Genomic DNA, 27,621 nt, shown 5'->3' on the forward strand with positions numbered 1-27,621 from the left:
TTATATGTACAGATTTTTTCATTTAATACGTTTGCCTAATTGATGTAATTTCCAAACAGCAGGGCCAACATGTACAGTACCAGTTCTGTATTATTGTGACTGAAGTAAAAGAAATGTGTTTAGCTTCACACAAGCTTAACATGAATCACTGCAGTCACTAGCTGGTGTTTGTTGCTGACCTGGAGATAAGTGGGTTGAATCTTACAGATTTCTTTGACATCACACAACACTCAATTTAATGGATTCTTCCTGTTTATTTCCTTTTGTACTATGTTAAAAAACTGCCTTACAACCTACTGAAAAGTCAATGCCATTCTTGCCATACTTTGTGTCACGAAGCGTTAATCAGGACCCTATGCAGACGATAGGGAGTGAAACAAACAAGTGGGAGAGAGGATCAGGAATGGGGCTGGTAGACAAATGGGGGGGGCGTACCGATGGTGCACTGGTGCTCAGGGGAGCGTGGTCCAGGCGAAAGTCCAAGGGGTGTCCAAAGGGAAATCCAGGGTGAGCAAAAGTCCAGAGCCGGGTGATCCATCCATGACAAAAGTTAAAATCCAGAGCAGGATCCTGTGAAGGGTCGAGGAAATAAAATGGGGTAACAGGACCAGGTGCTCCGAGCCCCGGACCCAGCTAGTCAGGACGCCGTTGTGAAGCCTGTGCCGTCGGGCCACTCCTGGACCCGCTGGTGGGCGGGCTTCTGGGTGTCCGTCTTCCAAAGCTGAGCCTGGAATGATAGGAGCGTCTGGCTTTTATAGGGAGGGGCTGGATAGGAGTCAGGTGCACGAAAATCAGGCAAAATGGCAAAGAGCCGGAGCGCCCTTAAGAGGAGGGACTTACGGTTGTGACATTTTGCCTACTCTAATAACATTTTTAATGTTCAACCTACTAATTTTTGTTTTGGACTAGTAATACTAAAACAGACTATATATTAAACAAAGATGGTATTTTTGGCTGGGACATTTTCAGTCAGGCATGGTGGTTAGTGCTGTGACCTCACAGGTCTTGGGTTCTTGGGTTCTGGGTTCCTCTGTGAGGAATGCATGCTGTTAACATGGATTTTATCCCAGTTCTCCGGTTTATACTGTGTTTATACGCAGTGAGGGGGAGGTGACCAGCCCAGGATGCAGTTCTCCCCTGTGTCTGCTGGGTTAGGCTCCAGCTCACACATTACTGAAAATGGACACATTAATGTTTACTGCAATTACAGCATGCTTAATATCCAGTATTTTCATTAGGGAAAACATTAGGGGTTTCTGTCTAAATAAAAGCCTTTAGCTAATTTAGCTAAGTATACCAATTAAGCAGTTTTTGGGGGTTTTGTATCACTTCTTTCCATTACCTACCAAGCATTTGACATTAACTTGGCTGTGTTATGCAGAAGCAGTACTTCATGGGAAATTAGGTTTAGCACCAATTGACTGTTCTTCAAATAAATAAGGAAAACTTATAATTATTCATAATTACAGAAGGCAAACAGCTACATTTCAGTAACATTATTGAAAAGATTTTGCAAAGGTTTTTTTCTTATAAAAAATAGGGCAGGGGTGCAGTGGCTCTGTGGCTAAGGCTCCGCGCCTGTGGCTGGAGAGTTGCAGGTTCGTATCCCGCAGTCGACAGAGGAATCCTATTCCGTTGGGCCCCTGAGCAAGGCCCTTAACCCCAACTGCTCCAGGGGCGCAGTATAAATGGCTGACCCTGCGCTCTGACCCCAAGCTTCTCTCCCTGTGTGTGTATATGTGTGTCTCATGGAGAGACAGTTGGGGTATTCGAAAAGACAAATTCTTAATACAAGAAATTGTATATGGCCAAATAAATGATCTCTTAAGCATTAACTTAAGTTAAGGTTTCAGTGATCCTGAGAGTGGGGCCAGGCTAACCCCCCTGCTTTCATATACCTGATTCTAGTGCAACCTAATGAAGTAGTGGTTGCATGTTTGGCTGTCTGTTTAATTTTTTTTTTAATTTGACACAAAAATATTTATTTTGTCTTCAGCCTATTTAAGTTTCTAAAATAACCTCTACAGAGTAGAAACTGCTTGCCATAGTAACATATAGACCTAACAATGTTAATAGTGCTTTATGTGTGAAGAGATGGGGTGTAACACTGATCTCTACGTCTTTTGCTGTTCCTCTGTGGAATGCTTTAAGAGGCTTCAAGGCATAACCATTGCTTTAGCAATGCATTAAAGTATTTATTAGTTCTCAATCACAGAACATAATTCCAGTGGGATAGCTCTATCAGAGAGATCCCCTAAAGAGAGATATTCTACAGAATATATAGTATGCATGATTAACCGATGTACATGAGCAAAAGACAGACTGCAGGGTAAAATATTTTTAATGTTGCTATAAAATAAAATTATAGATCAAAATGATTGAGATCGTATATTGCTATTATAAAATTATTGTGGATCAAATTTTAAAAAATGAAAATGAAGCTTCAGGGACTACTTCTCACTTAAACACGCATATAAAAAAGGAAATGAATGTTGTGCAGTGCACTTGGATGGCAGTTGATGGATCCCATGGTGAAATGATACAAAGTTGAGCATTAGAAACCCTGAAATCCTTGCTGCATGCAAATAGGCTTTTCTGTGTGCTTTTTTCTGGGGGTCGCATGGCTGTCACACCATGCTGTGTAGTTATATTCAGAGTGGCAGAAAAGAATGGAGCTACGAGCAACATGGATACGACCTTTGAACACTTTACAGGCATCGGTGTCATGGGCCAGCAGTTATGAGCTGCTTTTAATTTTCACTGGTTTCCATAAAGCACAGCTGGACCGATTTCAGACATGGTGTGAAGACTCATGTCTCAGAGGAGTATGGTCTGGTCAAAAAAAATTTAAGGTCACATTCTTCCTGAAATATTGAGCAACATAAGAAACTAACTATCAGAATAGGCATAGTGTAAAATCTTTTTGTCGAGCTTGTGGCTTTTCTTTGATTTTTATTTCAGTTACTGCATCGTCTTTGTTTTTGGTTTTATTTTTTAAGTTGGTTACCTGTGCTTTTATTACCTTTTTCCATATTACTATGGTTTAGGGTGTGTGGGGAGGTTCAAGGGTCAGCAATTTATGGGATTTATAACTTGCAAACTTTAGTTGTTTATCTTGATGTAATGTTCCCCATTAAAAACATCAATGAAAACATGAACCAAAATATTTAGTCTGCATCTTTTGGTTAATCAAATCTCCAGGTTTCCAGGCACAGTTTCTGTTTGGGATGACTGTGAGGAGGCTAGACATGATCTCCATGGTCAAGGTAGTGGGTTCAAGGGTAGTTAATACTTGATTCTTAATACTTGTTCCCAGTTCTACCATTGGGACAATAGAGTAATAGAACCAAATAAGCTTCATGGCTCTGTTCTCAATTATGATATCTTGTAATCTTATTATTTCTAATGTTTACAATGTTTATTTTATTCATTTCTGATATTTTGTAGTGTTGACAGTTCACACTGAAGTCAATAGGAGCAGTGAAGGTGAAGTCTATGAAAATTGTCATCTCATTCAAACCTGCCAATCTCTTGTTTTTTCTGCTCCTTGGGCGGTTTGTTTAACACAGCTCTGTAATGTACATTGTAGCATGTATTTTACATTTCAATACTTTATTTTAGGAATGAATGAATGAAAATTTCACAATTAAATTTTTATAAGATTTTATAATATTTTGGTATTTATCTTCCAACATGTGATCAAATCCGATTATATGAAACATTGAGTTATGCTTGCCTTCGATTTTAATTCCATCTTATAGTATAGATTTTAGTTAAGCTTTTAGATCCACTAACAGTGATTTGACATAGCAATTTACCAAGACAACCTTTCTGTGCAGCTGCTTCAAACCCCAAAGAGGGAACCCAAAGAAGTTCATAAGCAGAATATCCATAAGTAGATTATTCATTCATATTCTTCAGTTTTCTTATGTTCTTAATGTTTTCATAAAGCAAGAAGCTTTAGTGTTTGCTGGTTCTGTAATTTCATTTTTCTTTTGGGTTTAGCCAAATCACAATTAACTGATGATTATACCGATAAGCATATCTGCCACACTGGAGCTTTAAGAAGAATTCGATAGGTTAAAAAACAGTTGTTAACATGGATTTTAATTGTTTAATATGAAAGTGAAAGTTCTGGAAAAAAAGGTGTTTTTGCTGTGTAAAGAAGAAGGTAGTCAGATATAGATCACTACAATGGCAGATGTTGCTGTGTTTTTTTTTTCTTAAACCTCTGATTCATCCTCATAAGGTTGTAAGGTTAGCCTTTAAAGATTTTATTATCCCTGATGTGTACCCAGCTTTTCGGTGACTGAAAATCTGAAAAGTAAAAAAGTGGCACTTTCGTGAAAAGAAAAGGTTTTATTGCAGTGGCAGTTTAAACTAAAGAATTCCCTGTTATAAAAAATGTTAATATCAGGCTGCCTTAAACACTCTCACATAAATGCTGCAAAGAATTCCTTTGTCTTGCTAATAGATTTTCTTCAGGAAAGGGTATGTACACGTAATATGGCTTTTTCTCTACGAACAGCACAGTGCGTACGCTGTGTTTGAGAAGTCCAGTCAGGCAAATTTCCCAAATTATCCATCACTGGTGACAGCATGGGTTATGCTCTTATTGTCATTTTATTCTAAGCTTAGTCTCCCCTTGCAGCCTAATTGAAATGCTCATGAGAGGGCAGCAAGCCGAGCATCAGTTGTGCAGATAATCCAACTGCAAGGGGTAGGGGGGGGTGATGAAAGAGACAGCAACCGTCATACAGCAGAGCTTTCATTGATAAACTGGTAGTATCTGCAGAGCACTTACCATCACTGCTTTGCTACTACTGTACACACTCCGCAGCTAAGCTAAGGGCTGCAGCCACTCACATTCAGTGAGATTACCTCCCAGACCGGCTGTCCTCATCTCTGGGGTACCGCTGAAGAGGCTTAGGTATCACCTGAGTGATAAACGGGTGTCAAAGGGAATAATCTGCCCAAAGGGATTGAATGTGATTCAGTGCATCTCATTCCTTCTCTATAAATTATTAGGAGACAACAGCGTGCAGAGCGCTTCCCCAGCAACACAGAGCATTCTGACAAAGCAGCTGCAACACTGGGATCCACAGAACACAACAGCTCTCCAGCCAGGGCGATGAAAATGGTCAACAGTGACAAGAATGGATTTTCGTTTAAGAAATGCTCAGCTTTCCAGTTCATGAAGAAGAAGGTCAGTACCGCTGTTGCTTGTCGCCACACGTTGAACTGCGTGCCCTAGCATTTTGCTGTAATTAGTTACAGGGGAGGAATCGGATTTAGCTCCGCTTTCATTGAAAGACTTTTAAGCATCTGTCCATCTCAAATGCAGTTCGCCGGCTCTTTATGCGCGAGTAGTGAATGCATCACCAGTTTTTTTCATTCAGAAAAGTGGCTTTGTGAGATAGGTTGAGGGACTTCTCAGATTCCTGGACTATGAAATAGCCCTTTTAGTTCACACAATAAGCCTTCAGTACTAGCATTGAAACCGTATATGGTAACTTCTACAGTGAATTGAAAATGTGTGTAGGTCACTCTGTCCCAGGCTTGTTTACTATTGTAAGAAGGTTGTTGGCTTTGTGGCGTGTATGTTTATTATAAATCCTTGGCTACAAGTAAAAATCACAAGTTTACAAAGACACAATAAAAAACTGGGGACTAAGGTCTAAGATTCATATTGTACCTTTTTAAACCTATTTCTCTTTTTCATTTGTTTTACCAATATATTTAATTACTGAACAGTCAGCATTACATTCAGGGCAACAATCAAATCAAATCAATCAAAAGTTTATTTATCAAATGCACAACAATACGGCGTGCAGCAGTAGTTGCTGGCAATGAAATGTCTTTCCCACACAGTTAACTTACTTGTACCTGCGAATTCTGTAAAAAAAATAACTCAAAAACCAAAGAGATAAGTCATAAGCAGAATTTGCTTATGACTTACAATTTACATTTTGTGACTTCTTAAATTGAAATGATTCTGTATTTTTTAAAGATGCAAGTATCATACAACATGCTTAATCATGTCAGAGATTCAAGTCCTTGTTTTCAGCCTGGTGAATGCATGATGAATGCTCTGCCTTCCATATTATTATTGTAATCAATAATGTTGAAAACATTAGGACAGACATGACATAAATTAAATGAAATATCACATTTGTGAGGACGGTTCAAATGCCGAACAATACAAACTTGTGCAGAGATAGCAAAACAGTGCAAACGCTTCTTCAAGTTGTTTCCGGACAAATGTAAAATTCCATGATGGATTTTCTTCTGTTTTGGAGAGAGATAATACTGTTGTAGGAGGATGGGTTTTAGAAAACAGCCCACGTATTCAGAGAACATTCCCTGTTTGTTTGTTGTAAAATAGAAAATATGCTGAATTACAGGGCTGTCAAAGCAGATTGTGAATAAACAGCAAAATGAATGTTGGATTTTTCTTTTTTCTTGTGCTCATTGGCTTAAAAATGCCAAAGTCCTATGTGGAATGAATGAACGATTAACAGAAGTCAGCCAAGATGGAAGTTTAAATGAATGAACAAGCAAAACTTGTATGAATACAAAACACAACCAAAAACCTTTGACAGTGCCCGATTTGCAAAATTAAATCAATTTTGTAAAGGGTCCTTTTTCAAATTGGTAGTTATTATTTGTGGAACAAAAAAAAATGAATTACAGTGCAGAAGTGAAACTAACTGTGAAGCATCGGCAGTTTATTTAAGGGGAATAGAGCAACAAATGAAGCATGATTTTTTTTAAACCCCGCCGATTATCACCAGTTATTGACAGTAAAAATGTAGATTTTTTTTTTCTCCAGGTATCTTGAGTGTTTTCCGGAAAAGGTAGTCAAATGCTTATGAAATAAAAAGAAGAATCTTTGCTGAATTACTGTACCAACACATGGCAATAATTGATGTGTGAAGCTATGGATCCTTTATTAACAATCCATATGACAGTGAACTCAGTGTGGTCTTGTATGTTGTTAAGTTAGGGGATCATGTCACAAGCCAGATTGTGCTTAGAAACATATTTCTACTTTAAGATTTAGTTCAGTACCCCACATTCCCCAAATGACTCATAAGCAATTCCTCGACAACAAGACAAAGTATTTGCATTTACCGAAAGGAATGTATTACATGGAGAAAATGTCCACAGCAAGATGACATGCAGGTGATATGGGGACATCCTCACAGTGGAAACAAGATTGACCATAAACCAAATGCCTTTGTTCTTTGATGTTTATAACAGTCAACAGATAATTGTTTTGGGTTTATTTTCACCCCTTGTAATGTTTCATTTCAGTTTGAAAAGGTTATTAAAAATAGAATGGGTGTCAATAGGAAGTCCTCACAAAGACAGGAATGGCAGGGACACATACTATCATGATCCACGTCTGGCCTAGAAGAGGTAAAGGAATGAATTAAAAAGTAGATAGTAATGTGTCTTGCAGGGGAGAACCAAATGGTAATGATACTAGCAGAGAATCTTTCTCACATGCTTTTCATTTTCATCTGTCTGCAGTTCCAAAGTCTTGTTCTTTTTGGCTGTACTCGTTTTTCTTTTACCAAGATGCTGTTTTTTTTCTCTCTGCTGTCGACTGCATTTATTCACAGACACTTTGTGCGGCTGTTGATGCATGAAGCAGCCTGGGTCCACAGCTCAAATTTAAACCTGCAGCTTTTCTTAAAGAGAAATCATCTTATCCCCTGATGCTTCGTGTGATTTCCACAAATGTGGTAAAACTTACAAGGAACTGTTTATTGTTTGGTGACACCAATGTCATCAAACATTCTTTTTATGAAAACAGTGCTCTCAGTCCAAAAATTAATTAATGCCTTTACATAAAACCTCCTATATGTCCCATAATAAAATATTTTGCGTAACACAAAGTTCACATTAGATATGCAAACAGCAAGAAGTGTGGTAACTTCCATAGATGATAAAGTGGAGTAAGCGCAATGCAGTCATTAAAAGCATCCTCGGCATATCTTATCTCACCTTTTCACTTCCATTAGTGAATAACATATTATGTTATATCATCTATTATTTTGTGTTTGATTACTTGAAGAGTACATCATAGGGCAATGAAATGTATGGCACAGCTTTTATTAAATTTGTTAGAAAGTAATTTTCTCTATCTCCAGTCTTTTATTTATCATTTACTTTTTATTTTTTAAGTGATGCTATATCCATACATCCATTTTCTAACCACCATCTAATACAGGTCGAAGGGAAGCCAGAGCATATCCCAGCAAGCAATTGGCGCAAGGCTGGATACACCCTGAATGAGATGAGATGAATACATTGCAGGGCACACACAGACATTAACACTGGCATACATAAACTCCAACTAGGGCCCAGTTTTCCCAGAAGCCAATTAACCTAGCAGTATGTCTTTGGACTGTGGGAGGAATCCACATGAGCACATAATAAGAAAGGGAGAATAATAATACAGATTCTGTAATGGCCCAGCTCCAGGATCAAACTCAAGGCTCCAGTGTTGTGAGGCAGAAAAACTAGCCACTCCGCCACTGTGCCAACCATGCCTGCTCTAACGGGTGTTGAATAATTCTAATTAGAGAGGGTTTAAAATGATTTTTTTTTCATTAAGCAAAATGTATTTATAATATTTATCTCATGAGTGGTAATTCTCAACATGAGTTCACTGAACTGCTAAGAAAAGGTTGGTTTTGACAGGTTGGTAAAAGTCAGGCTAGATAGAGATTAAATGTTTTTTGGCTTAATTTTGATTATTTAATCATTCCCCACTCATACACTTGTGTGACCTTGACAACTGCATAAGGGCTTAACAACCTCGTTAATGAGCAGGTAGTTTGGTTTTAGGTGATGAAGTGGTTTAAATTGTTGACTTTCAAATTTGAAAAATCAAATTAGTTCAGCAAGAAAGAAAAACACAGATTGGAACCATTGAGAGAACAAAGTTTTCATGATATTGATATGTTGGAGTAACACTTAAGCTGGACTTGCCAGCAGTGGAGCAAAACCCACTTTAACGATGAATCAAGATTTTGTGTAGATGATCCCTGACTGATGTCAGTGAGTGTGGAGAAAGATATATAGATGTTTTTGTGTACAACAGACTCGGATGTTGTGGACTTCAAAGACTAATGATCTGGCCAGGAGTGAAGGCTTGTCCTCATGTTAATTGTGTAGCAGCAGCTTTAATGCAAAATGAGTGTGTGACAATTTATGCAGTAGCTTCTTTGCTCTTCAGTCTTGTTCAACATTTGTGAGGAGAGATTGGATGTCATGGGGTAGTTTGGGCTCAGAGACCAGCAAACATACTGTATCATCATAGTAACAAATTTGTGGATTTGTTGAAACTAAAATCGATGTTTCTTTGATGTTTAGCATTTTCAGATAAATCCAATCCTGACATATAGGATGTTCATTAATATTTATTTATGATGCACATACTACATGCACAGTCCATTATAAAATTTGAGTAATTAGGTGTCTTTCTGTTCTCATTTTACAAGACGTTTTTTAATTTTATAATAAGAGACTTTTTGTCTAAAGTTTTAGTCACAATTATCAAATTTGTATAAATACAATACCATTTAAGATATAAAGCAAATTTATTAGATTTTTCAAACAATTCTTTTTTATTCTTTCAAGAGAAGATGTATGTATGTTGATATTCCAAAATTGGTTTTATGTGACTTTAATTTAATCTACATTTGTGCCATTACATTCACATTGATTTGCTTTGTTTCCTTTTACAATATGTCCAACATATTAGGAGTGTCAGTGGTCTTAGCAGGTATCTCAGTTGCAATAATATATGGTCTAGCTGTCATTAAGACAATAATTATACAGTTAAAATGTTCAGTTCTGTAGTGAATTGTAATGATTTACGAGACTTTTGATTGTTTTCTATATAGGTAAATATTGTTTTTCAAAAGTCTATATATATATAGTATATAGAATAGCATTACTAGATATAGTAAAATGTAGTATATATTTTATTTTTTTAATTTACCTTTTATTACATACAGTACATATTTTACTTTTGCATATATCTAAAATGCAGCCTTTTAATTTTTTACTTGTGTCAAAATGTGCATGTCAAATAATATTTTTCTAAAAGCATGTTAAATGATTTTGTAGTGTATTCCAATATAATATAAGAAACAATGTACCAAATTAATATCACCTGTGCTTCCAAAAATGAATTAATTTGTACCAAATAACCTTTGTATGCTTGTAAGATGGGCTGTCATACTGTAGTCCTTTCAGAAATGTTTGAACATTAGTCCTACTCCTAGTTAAAGCCTAAGATTGAAGGGACACATAATGTGGTACAGGCTTGGGAAGAAATGTTTGCTACTGAGTTTTGTGCAGAAGCAATGTGTGAACTCAGGCTGATCAATTTTAATCACACTGCAATGATTGTATGCCTCAGTGGAAGAGAGTGGGAATGCTCTGGCCTTGTGGCTGTCAGTAGCATCTCCAGGGAAACTTCTGTCTAACCAGTTACCAACTGACAGGAAGCACCCATGAGTGACTGGACTTATCTAACTCCCTCCCTGGCTAAAAACACACTTGATTTCAATTATATTCTCATTTAATTGCTGAAATCTGCTGACAGAAATGACATATTTAGTAGGATCACTCCAGCAGCTGAGCAACAGCTAAGACTGTAAGCATGACTGGGCATCACAGAAGCTCTGTGAACCTAATTATAGTCATAAATGACTCAGAGCTGCTGGTATCTGATGCAAATACCAGGCTAATGGTAATGTCATTTCTATAGCACAATAATGCTCATACTTACATGGAGAGGATTCTTCAAGCCATTCAGCTTTCATCTGAGATCTGTGTTATGCATCTCCCCTTGGTATTACAAGATACTGCGGTGCAAGCTGTACAGTTTCTTATGTCAACACAGACTGCACACTTGTAGTCCATATATACAAAGCCTCGAAAATTCAGTCTTTCCTAATGGTTTGAGGGAAGCTAAAATCTGTTGCCTCAAGGACTTCATCAATGTACTGCTGACTCTTAAGGTTACCTTCAATCTGCACCAAAGACATTTTTGTCTAAAAGGACATTCTTCCTCATATTATCACATTTCCACCGTTGCACCAGCTGTCCTCATAACTGAGCTGTAAAGTTAACACTCACCATGTCTCCACATGCATTGTTTTCTGTCGGTTATGTCAAGGGAAAAATAGGTATCACTGATGAATAAAACACTCCACCACTCTGTCTGCCACCATTTCTGATGTTCCCTATCTCACAGAACATAACACTTTTGTCTCTCAGCTGTCAACATTTTCCCCAAACAGCCACTGCATGTGCTGATTATTTTCATGCACATAGAATGCTGTAGTCAGTTTTCTTATGTGTAGGTTATTTCTTCCATGAATGTCCCATTCTGTAGCCACTGCAGTCAGAAATTGATGACACAGAATGAGCAGATGGATGTGATGGTCTTGGACCTGTATAGTTATTTGTCCTGCCCCACTCAGAGACAGTTTCCTGGTTGCTCTGGACAGGTCTGCTGATTGTTAAAGCAAAACATCTCATTCTCAAAGCACATTCTCCTAGAGACTGCCTGCCTTCAACCATGGTGATAGCACCCAGGCAAACTTCATTACTCGAGGTTGCAACAGCCCCTTGGGTCACCTTTCTTAGGCAGTGGGATGAATACTGATCTCTTCCAATCCTTTGGCCACCTGCTGGTTTCCCAGATCTTCTGGCAGATCGCTTTGATAACCACTGGTGGAACAGGCCTCAACATTTCTGCTGGGATGGAGTCAATACCAGGTGCCTTGTTGTTTGGTAACTGCTTCAGCGCCCATACTACTTCCTCATCCAGGATAGCTGGCTCCATTTCCACTGGGTCATCGTGGGGTGGCTCAGGGTCGCCAGTGCTTGCATACAACTCTTCCGTGTATTCTCTCCATCTGCTTCTGATGCCTTGCTGGCCAGTCAGGACCTTCCCGTTCTTGTCTTTGATTGCTCCTTTGCGTGCAGTGAAAGAAGTTCGAATTTTCTTGACCTGCGCAAAGAGATTTCTGGTGTGACCTTTTCGACAGTCCTCCTCAATTTGCTTGCATCGCTGATCCCAGTATGCTTCTTTGTCCTTCCTTGCTGCCTTCTGAAATTCCACATTTAGCCTCCTAGCTTCGTCTCGGTCCCCAACGGCTTTGGCTGCTCTTCTTTGATCGGCAATGTTGATGGTTTCTGGCCACAGCCACTTGCTCCTTTTCTCTAATTTCTTGTATGGTATATGTTCCTGTGCTGTTTTGATAATCATGGATTGGAATTCCTGCCACAATTCGTCCGGCTGTTTGTCTTCATTGCCAAGCAGTTCAAATCTGTTCTTCACTGCGACTGCGTATGAAAAGGTACCTTGGAGACATCAAAATCCTTTGATGGAGCATTTTTTTTGATGTCGCAGAATTTCACCTTGATGGTGGCTACAAGCAGTTCGTGGTCAGAAACGCAGTCAGCACCAGGGAAAGTTTTGATGGCAAGGACTGAACTTTTCCAGCATTGACTGCAAAGAATGTAATCTATCTGATTGCGATGCTTTCCATTGGGGGCTGTCCAGGTGTACAGACGGCGTTTCGGTTGCATGAACCATGTATTTGAGACCCTGAGATGGTTTTCATGGCAGAATTGGACCAAACGATCACCAGCTTCATTCCTTTCTCCCAATCCACACCGGCCTATGATGTTCGCCTCTTCCTGACTGCCAACCTTCGCGTTAAAATCGCCCATGATATAAATTATATCCTTTTTGGGCACTTGTTCCAGTGCTTCCTCGATTTTGGCATAAAATTGTTCTCTTTCATCTTCTGGAGTATCTGTTGTTGGAGCATAGACTTGTAAAACCGTAACATTTAGCGGTTTTCCACGGATACGGATGTCCATTATGTGGTCGCTGATGATGGTGTAGCTCTCGACTGCATGGGCTATGTTCTTGTGTGCTATGAGCGCCACTCCGTTTCTTCTAAGTTCTTGATGCCCAGAATAATACACTGAAAAGTCATCCAATTTGAAGTGGCCGTTATCTTTCCAGTGTAATTCACTAATACCAAGCAAATCTATGTTGAGTCTGATCATTTCTCGCTTGATGATGTCCAGTTTCCCTTGACTTATTCCGCTTACGTTCCATGTTGAGATCTTGTGCGTTTTTGTGCAGCGCAGATTCTTTCTTTCATCGCAGGCAGCATCAGCATCTGGGCTTCCCGAAGGCTTTCCCCCATTTGCGTCATAAAATCCCGGATTACTCGCAAATGATCCTTGCTCTTCCCCAGTTGCTTTTTGGATACCTGCTGGCCTGGGGGGTCTACCATTGGGTACCATATTTGAAACATGTGAGAGATTTTCCATGAATTTTCATGACGATGGTTTTCTAGGGTAGGTCATCAGGTCTTTCCCCAACCCTCCCCATTTGTCCTAGCTTGGGACCGGCATACAGGAGTAACTCTGCATGGCTGGGTTATAGAAATCAACAGCTCCTTAAATTATTCTCTTTTGCAGTGTTGTAAACTTTTCTAATGATACCATAGACTGGGAGTCTTTGACATTTCAAAAACAATCTATGGATGGTTGAGATAATTAAAACAAGCTGTGAGCCCTGACAGCTTCTTTGTTTTAATCAACGATCCTGGGTCTTTTTTAATTTTCACAGCACAAAAAAAACTCTTTACAATTATAATCATTTCTTCATTTCACTAATGAGAGTTTTAAATTGGTAGCTCATGTAGAATTGTTATGCCTTGGAATATTAAAGTTCTAAAGAGTGTACAGAAAGCCGGACACGGATTTGGTTCTGCCCCACTTCTTGAGAACCCGGCTTGGGCTGTGCATTAAGCTTCCAGTCGCTTCCTAGGCAATGTGTGTGCATCTTTTTTTCTTTTATGACTTTCAAGATCTCGTATGCCTGCAGGTCTTTTGCAGTCACGATGAGTCACTGAAGACAGTTATGTGTCATCTATTTTGAGAACAAGTTTTGGTGAGCTGTTGCTAGGCCCTTCAAGAGCACTTGTCACGGAGAGCCGCACAGCCAAGCACTTCCTGTGGCTTCCATAGTATGTGCTTCCATATATTCCATAGGATGTCTGGAAAATATTTGCAAAAAGAACAGGAAATGTTCTGCACTTTCTACTACTCCACAGTGTCCGTATGTTCACAAACCAATAGTTAAACCACTTTCATTTGCATTCATACGTTCACAAACTTTGGTTCAGGAGAATCCCAAAGCAACCGTGACCAGTCAGAAATGGCAAATACAGTGTCTTTTAATTTAGTATCTGGTAAGGAGGAGAGTAAATCCAAATCTAAGCTATGCTGTCCTTGAAACATCAAGAGAGTGTCTTAAGGTTTTAATTTAAATGCACAGACTCTTCAATCTATTGTCTGCCTTTAACATGATACTGATCCAAACTGTTCCCAATCTTTATCGATGGTACATATCATCATTAGCTCTTTACAAGAAGATGCCAGTGATGATAAACATCTTGTTTCCAGGTCTCATCAGTACAAATGCAGTCCATTTACTCCCCCTGTGCCTTCCCTATTTCACTCTTTTATAAGCCGTGAATACCAATTAGACCTGATGCTTTGAGTGTCTCATAGCTGACTAAAGTCCTGAGTTGTATTAGAAAATTAGTTCTGGTGGTTTACTTCAGCAGCATAAGTATTTCAATTCAATTTATTTTTATATAGCGCCTTTCACAACAAGGTTGCCCCAAGGTGGTTAACAATGCAAGTGACCATACATGTTGTGAATACAAAACAGAAAAGACCAAAAGACAAACTTTGAGAGGAACCAAAAATGTCTTAATAAGAAGCAATAAAACCTCTAGGGGTCCAAGGTCAACTGGCTTCCAAACCCCTTTGGGCATGCTGACATTATTCAATTAAAAAAATTAAAAAATGAATGAGGGTATTAATCCATCCATCATGTCTTCTGTACGTCAGTACTCCATGCAGATCTCTTGTAGACCAGAAAAATCCTCCTAAACGATAAAGTATCGCAAATCCCATATATGTTACAGCATATGTATCATGTATAGCTGATACACTGCATGTATCAGTAATTCAGGTGGGTAGCTGCGTCAGCATGCGTAGGCTGCAGAGGAGCAAGTAATAGGTTTATTCCATGCTGAAAAAAAGAAGAAAGAAAACACAACATTTTATTTTCTTTCTTCTTTTTTTCAGCATGGAATAAACCTATTACTTGTTCCTATGTATCAGTAATACACATTTTGGGAGACAAACACAAAATTCACTAGCTTAGTTATAGTTGAGTTTTACACACCAATAGTTAAACCACTTTTCATTTGCTTTTAAGGCATAATTTTGTTATGCATGATTTTTTTTTTAAATAAAGGGGCCTTGAAATGTAAATTACAGTTTCTCTTGCCATTTAGGAAACTTTGATATTGTTAAGATAATTCTTCGGCAGGGTTTCCACGGTATGTGTGCCAACATAGTTCAGTTATTACAGCTGTAAACATTACAGTGTAGTGCTGAAAGCAGAAGCCAATGTTCTTATTAAAGCCATAAGAAAGGGGCACCAGAGTCAATGACAAGCTGAGTCATCCTGCTCACTTCTCACACAACACCTCTCTGATTCAACAGTTATTGTAAATCTCAATGGCTGCTCAAATAAAATATCCGTCAAAATAACATATTTTGACATGTTTATCTACAAAATTAACTTCACATTCACACGTATAAAGCACAGGATTCCTCTAACCAAAATACTTAGGCACTTAAATCTCCATTGTATCCTATGAGCCGCTAGGCACTTGAGCGGTTTGATTCTAGGGATTGTTAAATATAAATGCTGCATTTGATTCAAGAAATAATGATTAAGTAGGATTCACTTTATTTACAGGCTAATGTACTAGAGTTTAATTATAATTGTACATCAATAATGACAACATGACAGATTCACTGTTTTGTGTTACTCCAAATATCCCTAGTCCCAGCATAAACCATTATTATTATAATAACACACACATCTGATGTGCGTGTTATAATAATAATGATCTAATGCTAGAATTTTATTTGTATCTGACTTCACCACTTTAATAAGTCATACTTTTGAAATCCAAAAGGAGGAAACTAATGTTAACTTTTAGAATATTTTAAAATAAGGCTACAAAGACTTCCCATATCCATCTGCAGAATGAGAATGCTGTTGAATTTACTGATTCTAGCTGATTACCAAAGAGCATTTGTTGATGTAGTTACTAAACAATACATGACATGCAATATGCCCTGATTCTTTTTAGGTCCGGAGGTGGATGAGAAACCCCAAGGTGACTATGGAAAAGGGTCAAAGTAAAACTTTCCTCTACCCTAATTCTACATCACTGCACAAATCTCAGATGGACCAAGATCTCTGGTATAAGCAGTTCCCAGCTTACAGCTGCTGCCACCTCAACCACACAAGAGACTTCCTCCCAGATGATCAGCCATGTGTCATGGACAAAGGCAAAAGCTGCAAAGTAAGTAGATGTGATGTCATTCTGATTTTCTCATCATTTATATACATTCTCTAAATTGAATTTGGTTTCATACATTCGTAGTCATTTGTCTCAAGCTGACAGTTGTTTAGAATAGCTAATGGCCCTAAGGGAATGTTCTAGGAAGATTCATATTTTAAGATATTTAATTAGGATTTTAGTATTTCTGTTTCTTTTTTCCATCAAATTTAGTGAAAACATTTGGCAGTATGTTGTCGCTGGAGCTTCTTACAGTATTGTCTGGCACTACAAAGTCCCACTGTGGCTTTTGCTCATTAACAGAATGTACATTGTACATTTCACTCAAGAGTGAGCATCACTGATAACTCTGCATGTCACAAGATTGTGATATAAACTGAGACTGCTAGATGTGTTTAGACTATGTTTCTCAGTTGTTTTCAAGAAATGATGGAATTAAAATAACATTTTATCATGAATAATTGTCTAATTTTGTTCATTAAATGAGACTCCAGTACAATATTTAATCAAGATATTAAAAGGGTTAAATTCTGTTTTTGAATCTGTACAATTGCAAAATTGCCTCTTTCAAGGAATGCTTAACTTTAAGAGGCTAACAGGTCTGGATAATGAAAAGAGCAATGAATATACTGCAAGACATAACAGACAGACGTGAAGTCCTATCAGTTCAATGTGAAAACCAGTTCAACAACTGTAATTTTTGTAATGCAAATTTTAACAGCTAAAATCATGTTGGACCCACAGAAGAGAGAAATATAGTTATATTTTATACATGAAATTAGACTTTTTGTGTTTTGTGTTACTTATATTGCAAATATAACATAATTTACAGCAAAACAGAAGAAGTAATTCCTTCTTATTTAACAGAACTTAGTTAACTTAGTTAACAGAAACAAATGGTGACCTGAAATGAAACACAAAATATACATTATATACAGTATCTGACAATAACAATAGAAAGTGTAAAAGAGACATGTTTGCTGTGTCAGTTGTTCCACACTTTCTTACAGCAATTTCCCTCTGTATGAAAACCAAACTTTGATAGCTCTTTTACTGATAAATATATTTTCATACAATATGAAATTGCTGGATTTGAGTATTTAGTTTGTTTTCCAGTGGTGAGAACAAAAACTATTTTAACAATCTCTGTATGCTACACTACACCGCAAGCACTGACTGTAGTAAAAAACTTCTGTCAGAGAAGATGTGGAAAACTGTGAATGTCATCAAATGGCATTTTTCTTACTTGCCCCTAAAAGTGAGCTGAAAATCAAGGGAAATCTGAGTTTAATTTCAGTGAATTCCAGACAGATAAGAATATTCTTTGTAGCAAACAGGGCTGTCATAGTCTGGATTTCACACTGAGGGAAATTGCTTATTACAAGTTAAATGAAGGGGTGCAAATGACACTGTAAACTGTCATTTGAAATGAGAAATGCAGGGAAAGGTTGTTTTGTGTGTTTCCTTGCCCGTATTAAATGATGATGGAGGTAATTGCAAAATATCACAACTTACCTTTTACAAGTACATGAATGGTTACTATTATTGTAAGCTTTCAGCACCAGACAGACTTCTACCTTGCATTTTATCCAGTTTTAGCGGATGAGACTGAATGGATGTACAGTAACCACAGAGTAATGTAATATTAACCAATTCTGATCAGTCACTTGAGGGATTCATAGAGATGCTGAACTGTAAAATTTCAAACATAAACTTGAAAGGGATTTACTTAGTTTTATTAGGGATTGTAAGTATATTCTGTTGCCCGTAGTCATATCACCCTCGAACTCACAACTGGCAACCCACTGAAGGTAAGCTTGTGTGAGCCTCATCAGTACCTGGACAAGAGACCTCCTGGAAAAACCAAGGTTGCTGCTGGAAGAGGTGTTAGTGGGACTAGTTGAGGGTTCTCACCCTGTGGTCTGTGTGGGTCCTAATGCCCCATTATAGTGATGGGGACACTATACTGTAAACAGGCGCCGTCCTTCAGATGAGACGTAAAACCGAGGTCCTGATTCTCTGTGGTCATTAAAAATCATGGCCTCCTAATAATCCCCATCTATGAATTGACTACATTACTCTGTTCTCCTCCCCACTAATAGCTGATGTGTGATGAGTGTTCTGGTGCACTATGGCTGCTGTTACATCATCCAGGTGGGGCTGCACATTGGTGCTGGTAGAGGGGAGTCCCCATTACCTGTTAGGCACTTTGTGTGGAGTGTCCAGAAAAGAGCTATATAAGTCATGTCATGTCCTTTGCCAAACCGCTTTATACCATACAGTGTCGGGGGGAAGCTGGAGCCTACCCGGCAAGCAACGAGCGCAAGGCAGGGTACACCCTGGACAGGACACCAGTTCATCGCAGGGCAAGTGCAAGCCAATCATACATGGGGACAATTTGGAGGCCACAGTAAAGGCTGATGGGGGAAATTTGGCCCGGACACCTGGATAACTCCCTACTCTTATTGAGAAATGCCCGGGGATCTTTAATGACTACTGAGAGTCAGGACCTCGGTTTAACATCTCATCCAAAAAAATGGAACTATATAAATGTAAGGAATTATTATTTTTATGCTTACAGAAAAGAAAAGAAAATATTGTACCGAACAAAACTTGTTTTTATATGACAGAGTTCCCAGAAATAATTTATTGAACCATAGTTAACTCATAACTGTTGTCATGTGGTTTACAGCATTCTTGGTATAGCTGTTTCCTTCTTTACTTGTCTTTTGCAATTACAGGTTATCACAATGATACTTCACATCATTTTTAGGATATAAAGTCATGGAGAATACCAGTGGTGAGGGAGACCTTGGTTGCTGTCCTCCTTGCCCAAACTTAAAAACTACATTAATTACATGAATTAAAAAAAATTGTTCACTGGAAAAAAAAAAACTTTGAAACTGATCTCACAGCTACAAATCCCTTTTAGACAGAAAAAAATCATGGTACCTTTGAGAGCTCTTCTATTGTGCAAGTCTGATATAAAACCATTTCCACAACACATCTTTTTGTGTCATTTGAATAAATAATGCTTTTTATTTACATGGGCTGACCACAAAAAGGTCTAAAGACTAATTTTCAACTGCTGCATGTTGTGTGTGAAAAAAAGAAAATAACCTTATAGATCCACATACTCATTTCCTGACGGCTCTCACAAGACATGCAGAAATAAAACAGACCCTTCAGTCCATCAAATTTTAATTTGCATTTTTTATGTAACTTGTAGCCTAACAAGCTGTTTGTTTGGACTAACGATGTAATAACCATCTTACTCAATGAAGTGTGTGATTGATTCCATCTACTGTATGAGACTGTATGGCTATAAAATGAAGAATATCTTGTATTCTTCACTACTATCTGCATGCCTCTACTATTTTTAAAGAACGGGGTATTTCATTCAATAATTTTCCACAGAGGTGATTCCACAGATTGTAATTGTGTAGCGGCATCTTAACATTGTTGTTTATTTGCGTCACATCCTTTTATGCATGGTCAATAGTGTGTTTGAGGATGTCAATTAATACTGGAAGTCGGTATAAGGTGATATAAGAGTATATAAGGATGTTCTATAGATATATAACCTCTCTATAAGAGGTTTTGCAGAACAAACAACAAGCTTGTTTATAATCTTGTTTCTGGAAAATAATCTGCTAAAACCAGAGTTATTTTGTCTCAAATTACTTTTAGTCCTTGAAATGACTCCTAGCCAAAGCAATCTGAGTTAAGAAAGGGCACCGTAGCTTATTAAAATGGAAGTGAAAAGTACTTCAAATTAATTTTCCTATGGCTGTTACAAGTCTGGTGTTATGGCTGTTGTACTCTGTTCTCCTCTCCAGTCACATCCCGTCACAGAGTGAGATTCATAAAGCACCCTGCAGTCATGGAAGGCTACATGGAGGTCTGCCAAACAAGGACTTCTTGACTAGAAGCCAAGGCTGAAAGGTTTTGAGTCTGGAAAGCTACTAGAAAAGATAATCCTCTTGGACGGGTTAGACTTACTTCCATGCCTTCCTGTATAACATTAGGAAACTGAAAGGATTTTCAGTCCAACTAAAATTACTGAAGGAAAAGTTTGCAGCAGCAACTCTTTATGAAGGATGTAAAAAATGTTTGCTGGATAGACAATTTCTTTTGACAGAAGTCTCTTTTGTCAAGCATCTAGCTAAAAACTCAGTTTGGTGCTGTATAGGCTTTGGTACTATGTAATGACTCTGGAGTAAGTCACTAAAGGTCAGAATCCTCTGATTTTACCAGGCATCTGATGGCTCTGCTAGGTAGTATAGACACGTTTGTCATCATGTATCCTTATTTCAGTCAGCCCCTGCAACCTGCAACTTTTCCTTTTCCTTTCAAATTCAATTCCACATTCAATGCCACTGTTTGACTTTGTTCAAGGTCAATACAGTGGGACAAACATGGTGCAGGTGCAAACTAATCTCTTTCTAATAAGCAAACAGTCACTTAGAGCTTGTTCTTAAAGGTGTTTGTCATCTCAAAGACTAAAGATACAGATAGTAAGCATACTTCTAGCTCAATGTCTTCAGATTTTACACATTCAAGAGCTCTCCACTCCTTTGTCATATAATGCTAAAAAATTATGTTGCCTTTTTGGAAGGTTATGTATTTTGGTAAATGTGTTTTTAAAATAATACTCTCTTATAGCATTCTACAAAGTTAAGAAGAGAAGGTTGTAACCTCTGAGATATCAAACTCCTCAGAAATTCAAAATAATGAGTATTTTTTATCCTTCCCAAAACAAATTGTGTTGAGTTCTGTTGTGACAAGACAGGAGACCACAAGAGACTGGGCTGAGACCTCTAATTATATCACATGCATGTCTGGACTACCAGTGCTGGAGCTGGGCTTTCATTAGTGATAGTTAATTGGACCTCCCTCAAAATACTCCTACACACTTTCGCATTAAACATTTATATACTAAGAACCCACGCAATTCTGCAAGTTTGGCCTTGATTAGAGTGAGCTAGTCTGCCGTACTTAAAATAGTGTCCAGCTGCTTTGACCTTTCTATTTTACAATATACTGTACTATACAATACATGTTTAAAGAGGAATACAGCTATTTAAAAGAAGCAGGCCACAATGAAGTGAACATTAAACATTGAGCAGATCAAATCAACCATAAATCAGATGTGTTCTACTGTTTGTGTTTTTGGTTTCTTGACCAGCTTAAAAGCTCATGTCATTGTGAAAAAAATGTGTATGCTACCAACAGACAAAAAAAGAAAATCTAACAGCTGGCATTAAATAATATTGGAACTCACAATTACTGCTTGTTAAACTAGCACACAAAGAATTCGTTTATGTGCTTGTTAGGAAAAAACCAAAATGTAACTGTGACAGTTAAGACATTTAATAAAAAGTTATTATATGTTATAATACTGTATGTCCCAAGACATATTTTATATGGGATTGAACATCATGACTGATCTAAGTTTATGACTGATCTCCAAGTAGAGGTGGCTCACAGTGTAGACATCTACCTCTCAGAACAAACAAAAACAGGAAACAGACAATCCAAATGATTGCGACTAAAGTTTGAGGAGAAAAACAAACAGTATATACAGAGAATACCATTATTATCTAGCCCTGTCCAGTAGAAACAGGCAAACCAGTATTGCATGTACACAGTTAAGCTGGTTGTATAAACTCTTCCCACTTAATGGGATGTAAACATGGTATCTTACTTTATCTACAATTAGAGAGCCCTAACACAAAGATACTTTGGAAGAATAGATTGTCAGTTTGAATAATAATGGCAATGTCTGTTAAACTTTGACAGCTTCACCCTGTATTTGCAGCTTCATCTACAATTAATTTAATAACATATGCACACATTTTTTAATTGCTTATTTGTCAGTTAAGCTTAAAATGCCACTTCATTTATTTTAAAACTGTCAACATGAAGTGTCACCTAATTTGAAGAGCATTTAAAAGATAACTACAAGGTGGGTATTATAGTGTCAACACTGACATTCCATTTTATTGAATGGGTTTTACTTTTTATAAGTGGCTAAAACAATTACAAAGATCACCTAACATTGATCTCTCTTCAGGTTATTTGATATGCAATGTAAACTGAAAAGAAAAGCAATTGTCTGCTCATATAAAACAGTCAATCAATCAAAAAGGTTTATTTCTCATCAGATTCTTTTTTTTAAGGGACTTAATTCCTAGTGTACTTTATTTATTTCAATACAGTTTGTACACAATCAATTTTGAAAAGTATTTTTCTTTCTGGGAACATTAAAAAGGCATTCATTATTAATCAATTTAGGTTTTCTTGAAGGTGCCTGGTTCTTTTCAAAGAAACACAGCTCCTAAGTACAACACAAATACAATCCAAAGCACAGAGTTGTGAATTCATTATTTTCTCCCAACACTGAATTTTCTAAATGAGGACTGAAGATTCGATCACTTATGCCACCTCATGAACAGGTGGTACCAAGCGGTAGGTCTTCCCAGGAGGAAAGTAGAATTGGTCTTTGTCTGGCCTCATCTGTCATTCTGTCAGTGGCAAAGAGGGGTGTAAAGTCCACTTACCTCAAAGAACCAGCACTCCCTCTTACAGTATTTCTGGGGCAGTTGGATTTAGTTGGTGACTCGTAGAAGACCTCCTGCATGTTTCAACTAAGTAATCTTGACCTTCAAGAAATGTCATTGAGAAGTGCCCCATGCCGCCAAATTGGAAAAACTACATTGCCTTTAAAATTGACAGGTTTATTTTACATACCTGACAACACACATGACCTTCTATGAAAGATGCATTTTAAATGGTAAATGTAATAAGCGGAAAGAGATGGATGACAGTGAGGAGAGCAAGGAGCCATTTGCCCTTTTTTTTCATTTATTATACATGTGACCAGCTGATGAAAACCCCCAAACCCATTGATATTATGAAAGTGTCAGATACAAAACCAAAGCTTCTGGTTGGAGAAACAATGCCTCTCGGTGACTGCGGAATAATTTCTATTTTGTGTTAAATTCTGAATGTGAATCCTATAATTTCTGGCTTGTTTCTATACTAGCCTTACCTTTTCAGGTCCTGAGTAAGAAAACTTGATCCTCAGAATGAATAAATAAGTTGCTCCGTTTAAAATGAACTCAAAATTACCTAAGACCCTTAACCAAGTTTGCACCAATGATGTAAGCAGATTCATTTCTTTTCCATTTCTAACTTACTCAGTTACAAGTAACATGCTTGTTTCGTTTACCAGCCTTGGCTTGCCTCCCAGTTCCTGATAAAAGAGAGGTCAGCAGTTGCCAGACCCTTTTCCCCACTGTAACGTTAGCAGAAAAGTGAATTGTTGCATTGAAAACAGCAATACAAACCATGCATCTGTATTTTGTCGTTACTTTCTTTTTCTTTTGTCCTATCCGAAACATATTTGTTACACCTCTCCTTTGTAAAAATAGAAGAAAATGCAATATCTTGCCTTCATATTTTCATGGATACTTTTAAAGGAAAAGTTTACATCATCCACATTTCCTGTTCATTTCTTATTTTATTTTACAGACAGGATATACAAATGTAATATTACTTTACAATGGTTTCTCAATAAAACAATGCAATATACTGTATATTATATGCGATTTTCTCATAAAAGGGCCCTTAGTACAATATTGTAAAAAGTGCTTCTACCTAATCAGGTTTACTTTATTCTCAGTAGCTTTGTTTATAAACATGTTAAAAGTTAGCAGATAAAAAATGGATGGACCAGATGTTAAACAAAAACAGAAGAGGTGTAAAATTATTTTCAAAATATGTGATGTTTTACGTACTGTATGTGATCAATCTGGAAAACTCGGGAGAAATATGGATGGAACAACTGATTAAATTTCCCCTTGCAAGGAAAATTGAAAACCTCCTAACGAGGAAGTCTAAAAAGTTTCAGATTATGTTCCACAGTGAAACACGCTTCCCTTGAAAACTTCATAAAGTTTTGAAGGGAACACAGGTCCTTTTTTAAATGACACTTTTGACTGTGATTCTGAAAATGCAAAGATCAGTCCATGTAATAATTTGTAAAAGCAAGTGATCCTTCAGCCCTGAAATGCTCCAGTCTCTGACGTGTGCTGGAGAAATGCCAAAGCTACTGGCTGCTTTTCAGATGTGTTGTATTTTTAGCTTGAAGGCAGCTTTCATTACTTTAAGATTAACATTCTCCGATACCAATTTTATTATTTTTCCAAAGCTGACTTTAAAATTATTAACACACCGTGTTAAAGGAATATTCTAAACTCACTGGAAATAAAAAAGTTAATTCAATACTTAGCAGCTATACTACAGAGAGCTGTCTGACAAATGGAAGGATGGAGAACAGTCTAACACACAGCAGTATGTAAAGCTGCAGTCCAAGATACTGTACATTAACCACAGTAAATAAGGTGAGGAATATGATCCTGTACTACAGGTCTAAAGAGGACCTATGTCGAGAGTTCAACCAAAAGATTTTACGATCTGATCTGATGTTATGTATCGCAATGCTAATCAAAGCAGTTTACAGGTTCTGCGGCAGGGCCTCAGCTTGCAGGATGTGCAGGTGCTGTCAGAACGGACTGTGCTGGAGGATGTGGGAGAAGGCTGTTTAGAATGTGATCCTAACATTCGGTCTTGGCATGTAACGAACATGGTGGGGAAGGGAGAACAATAAGTTGCACAAAGCTGAAAAAGAAAGGGAAAGGTAGGACCAGGACAAAAGAGGTGTGAGTGAGGAGGGTCAAGGGTATTTAATGGGAAAGGAAGAGTCAACAGAGTGACTGAGAAATCAGCAAGCACACAAACCTGAAATTAGATACGAGTGTGCCTAGATAACAAGTAACCCAAGGGCCCTTAACTATGAAACAGGGAATATACTAAGCAAGCAATTGAGTATTAGATGATGAGATTCCCATTTCTTGTTCCTTCCTTTTGAAAAAAATGCCATCTGAATGCAGTAGATGTCTCGGGTGTAGTTTACTATGAGAAAATACAAACTTGTTTATGAAACTTGTTTATGAGGCCAATTTAGGGTCCTTAAACTAATGAATTAGTTCAGGTTTAGTAAGCTTGCACCACCTCGAATTATAGTTGATTCCAAAAGGTCTTACATAGGTAACATATTGTAGGAAGCATATCTTTAAAAGAAGAATGTTAAGTTTAAGAAAAAAAGTAAAATAGTATCCAGCTTGCCATGTTCCCAGCAATACACAGAAAACTAAAGATCTGGTTTGCTCTGAAAATGTTAAAAATAAACCAACAAAAGCGTCTCTGGTGTTACAGTTCATTATATCACAGCACCAAATGAAAGACGGACATTTTATTTTATTTAAACATTTACCCACAGGACAAAGCCACCTCTTTACTCTGTCCATTGTTGATTATACATGATTTAACTTTAAGAGATGTAGTTACTTTTAAGCAAAAATAACTCTTTCAACCAACATCAAAACAGGGTGTTATGGAGTCCCTACACCAGATCCATGTATCATGCAAAACAAAATTCAGAGCTAGTGATGTAAAAAAATAATTATTTTTATTTTATCATTCAATAATAAGTTCAGTTTAATAACCTATCCAAATATTCTGTCTTAACATGATGAAAAGTTATAAAAAAACAACAGCAACAAACTAATAGTGACCTGACCACATTGGGAACATTTCTGTCTTGTTTACTTCAAAACTAAATTGCAGACTATATCTGTCTCCACCTATTGAAATTCGGGAGTGGGATCAGTTCAGAGTGATATACAGTAAAACATCTACAACAAACGTCTACACTGTTTTTGTTCACGTCTTTCTGGCTATTATGAAGAGCTGCAGTACTTATGTGGCCTGTTCACAACAATTTAATAAGGAGAAACCAAACCACAGGGAAAACAACCATGCTGGCATTTTCTTCATTGCCACACCTTTGTTTAAAATATGATAATCACATACCATATTATTTCTGTGTCGAGAATCAAGCACTAGATTAATTCAGTCCACTCTAATTTTGAATATTTTTCATCTGGTTTTGAGTCAGCACAATCCCTTCTTTGCTATTATTAAGCAAATATACTGCACAGCATGTTTTATACTGTAGGCATAAAGAGAACTTTATAGTTTCAAGCAAAAGAGAAAAAGATCAGTACAAATTATTTAAACACTCTTGCTTCTGCTGTCATGTGGTTCCACTGTGGGAAAGCTTCATTGTGTACTTAGCTGACTTTCTGACAATAACCAACTGCAAATTATGTTTCGATAACAAAAGTCCTCTTGACTGACAAAGCTAATAAGACACCATTACTGCATAATTAGATGCCAGATGAGGGTGGAAATTATTACTTATCCCACATTCAAACAAACATTTGTAAATACTGTTTTGCTTTCTTAAATATGCATGTTAGAACTTCTATTGAAGGAAATTGAAATCACATGGGAATATCTTTCAGTATTTAGCACTCATTGTATATGAAACATACACAGACAAAATCCAGTATAAAGTCAAAACAAGTACTAAGAAGTAAATATCCTCTCACCGTTCATTGTGAATGCTGCCTGCTCATACCTCCTTCATGTTTTTTTGGTCAGAATTAGGCAATATCCTAATTTTAAAAGGAAAACAAATACAAATACAAATGTTACTCTAAGTAACAAGCAACTGTTTAAATTGAAAGCTGCAAAGTAAAAATAAAGACAGAAAAATAACATTACAGCTAAACATGATAGTGACTGTATTTGAGTGGGGATTCACAAAGAAAGAAATTTTTTCCAGGGAGCTGCATGGTCGAACAACAGTTAACACTGGTGCCTCACAGCTCTTGGGTCCAGATATGCTGGTTAGGTTAGTTGGAGTCTCTAATCTGTGATGGTGTGTGTGCTATGCACTGGAATGACAGGCTTGTCTAGGGTGGAATCCCACCTTATGTCCTATGCTTCTGGCACGAGCTCTCGGTTGCCATAACATTTATCAGGAATATGCAGCTATTTGAGTATGGATGGAATTTTCTCCACAAATTACTAAAGCAACAGTATGATTTTCAATAGCTGAGACTTTTTAAAGACCCATTTACTCAACCCCTGTTAGCTTTAATTAAAGAAGGCTACCCATGTATTCAGTATAAATTTC

General features: G+C 37.4%; 1 protein-coding gene and 1 long non-coding RNA gene across 2 annotated transcripts in view; one reads left to right on the forward strand and one right to left on the reverse strand.

Moving 5' to 3' along the window:
• Positions 1 to 27,291, reverse strand: LOC148674749 (uncharacterized). Its single transcript, XR_015935387.1, has 2 exons — positions 27,032 to 27,291; positions 1 to 727 (listed from the first exon to the last, which is right to left on the reverse strand). It is a non-coding gene; the product is annotated as an uncharacterized LOC148674749 (long non-coding RNA).
• sgk1 (serum/glucocorticoid regulated kinase 1) overlaps positions 5,064 to 27,621 on the forward strand; it is a 61,099-nt gene continuing 38,541 nt past the window's right edge. The window contains exons 1-2 of the mRNA XM_088625287.1: positions 5,064 to 5,206; positions 16,299 to 16,514. Coding sequence (XP_088481413.1) covers positions 5,132 to 5,206; positions 16,299 to 16,514 — 291 coding nt within the window. The 5' untranslated portion in view covers positions 5,064 to 5,131. The remainder of the gene's footprint in view (positions 5,207 to 16,298; positions 16,515 to 27,621) is intronic.

Source organism: Lepisosteus platostomus, chromosome 3 (assembly GCF_059453375.1).
Source record: "Lepisosteus platostomus isolate fLepPlt1 chromosome 3, fLepPlt1.hap1, whole genome shotgun sequence".
In the NCBI taxonomy this organism is placed as follows: domain Eukaryota; kingdom Metazoa; phylum Chordata; class Actinopteri; order Semionotiformes; family Lepisosteidae; genus Lepisosteus; species Lepisosteus platostomus.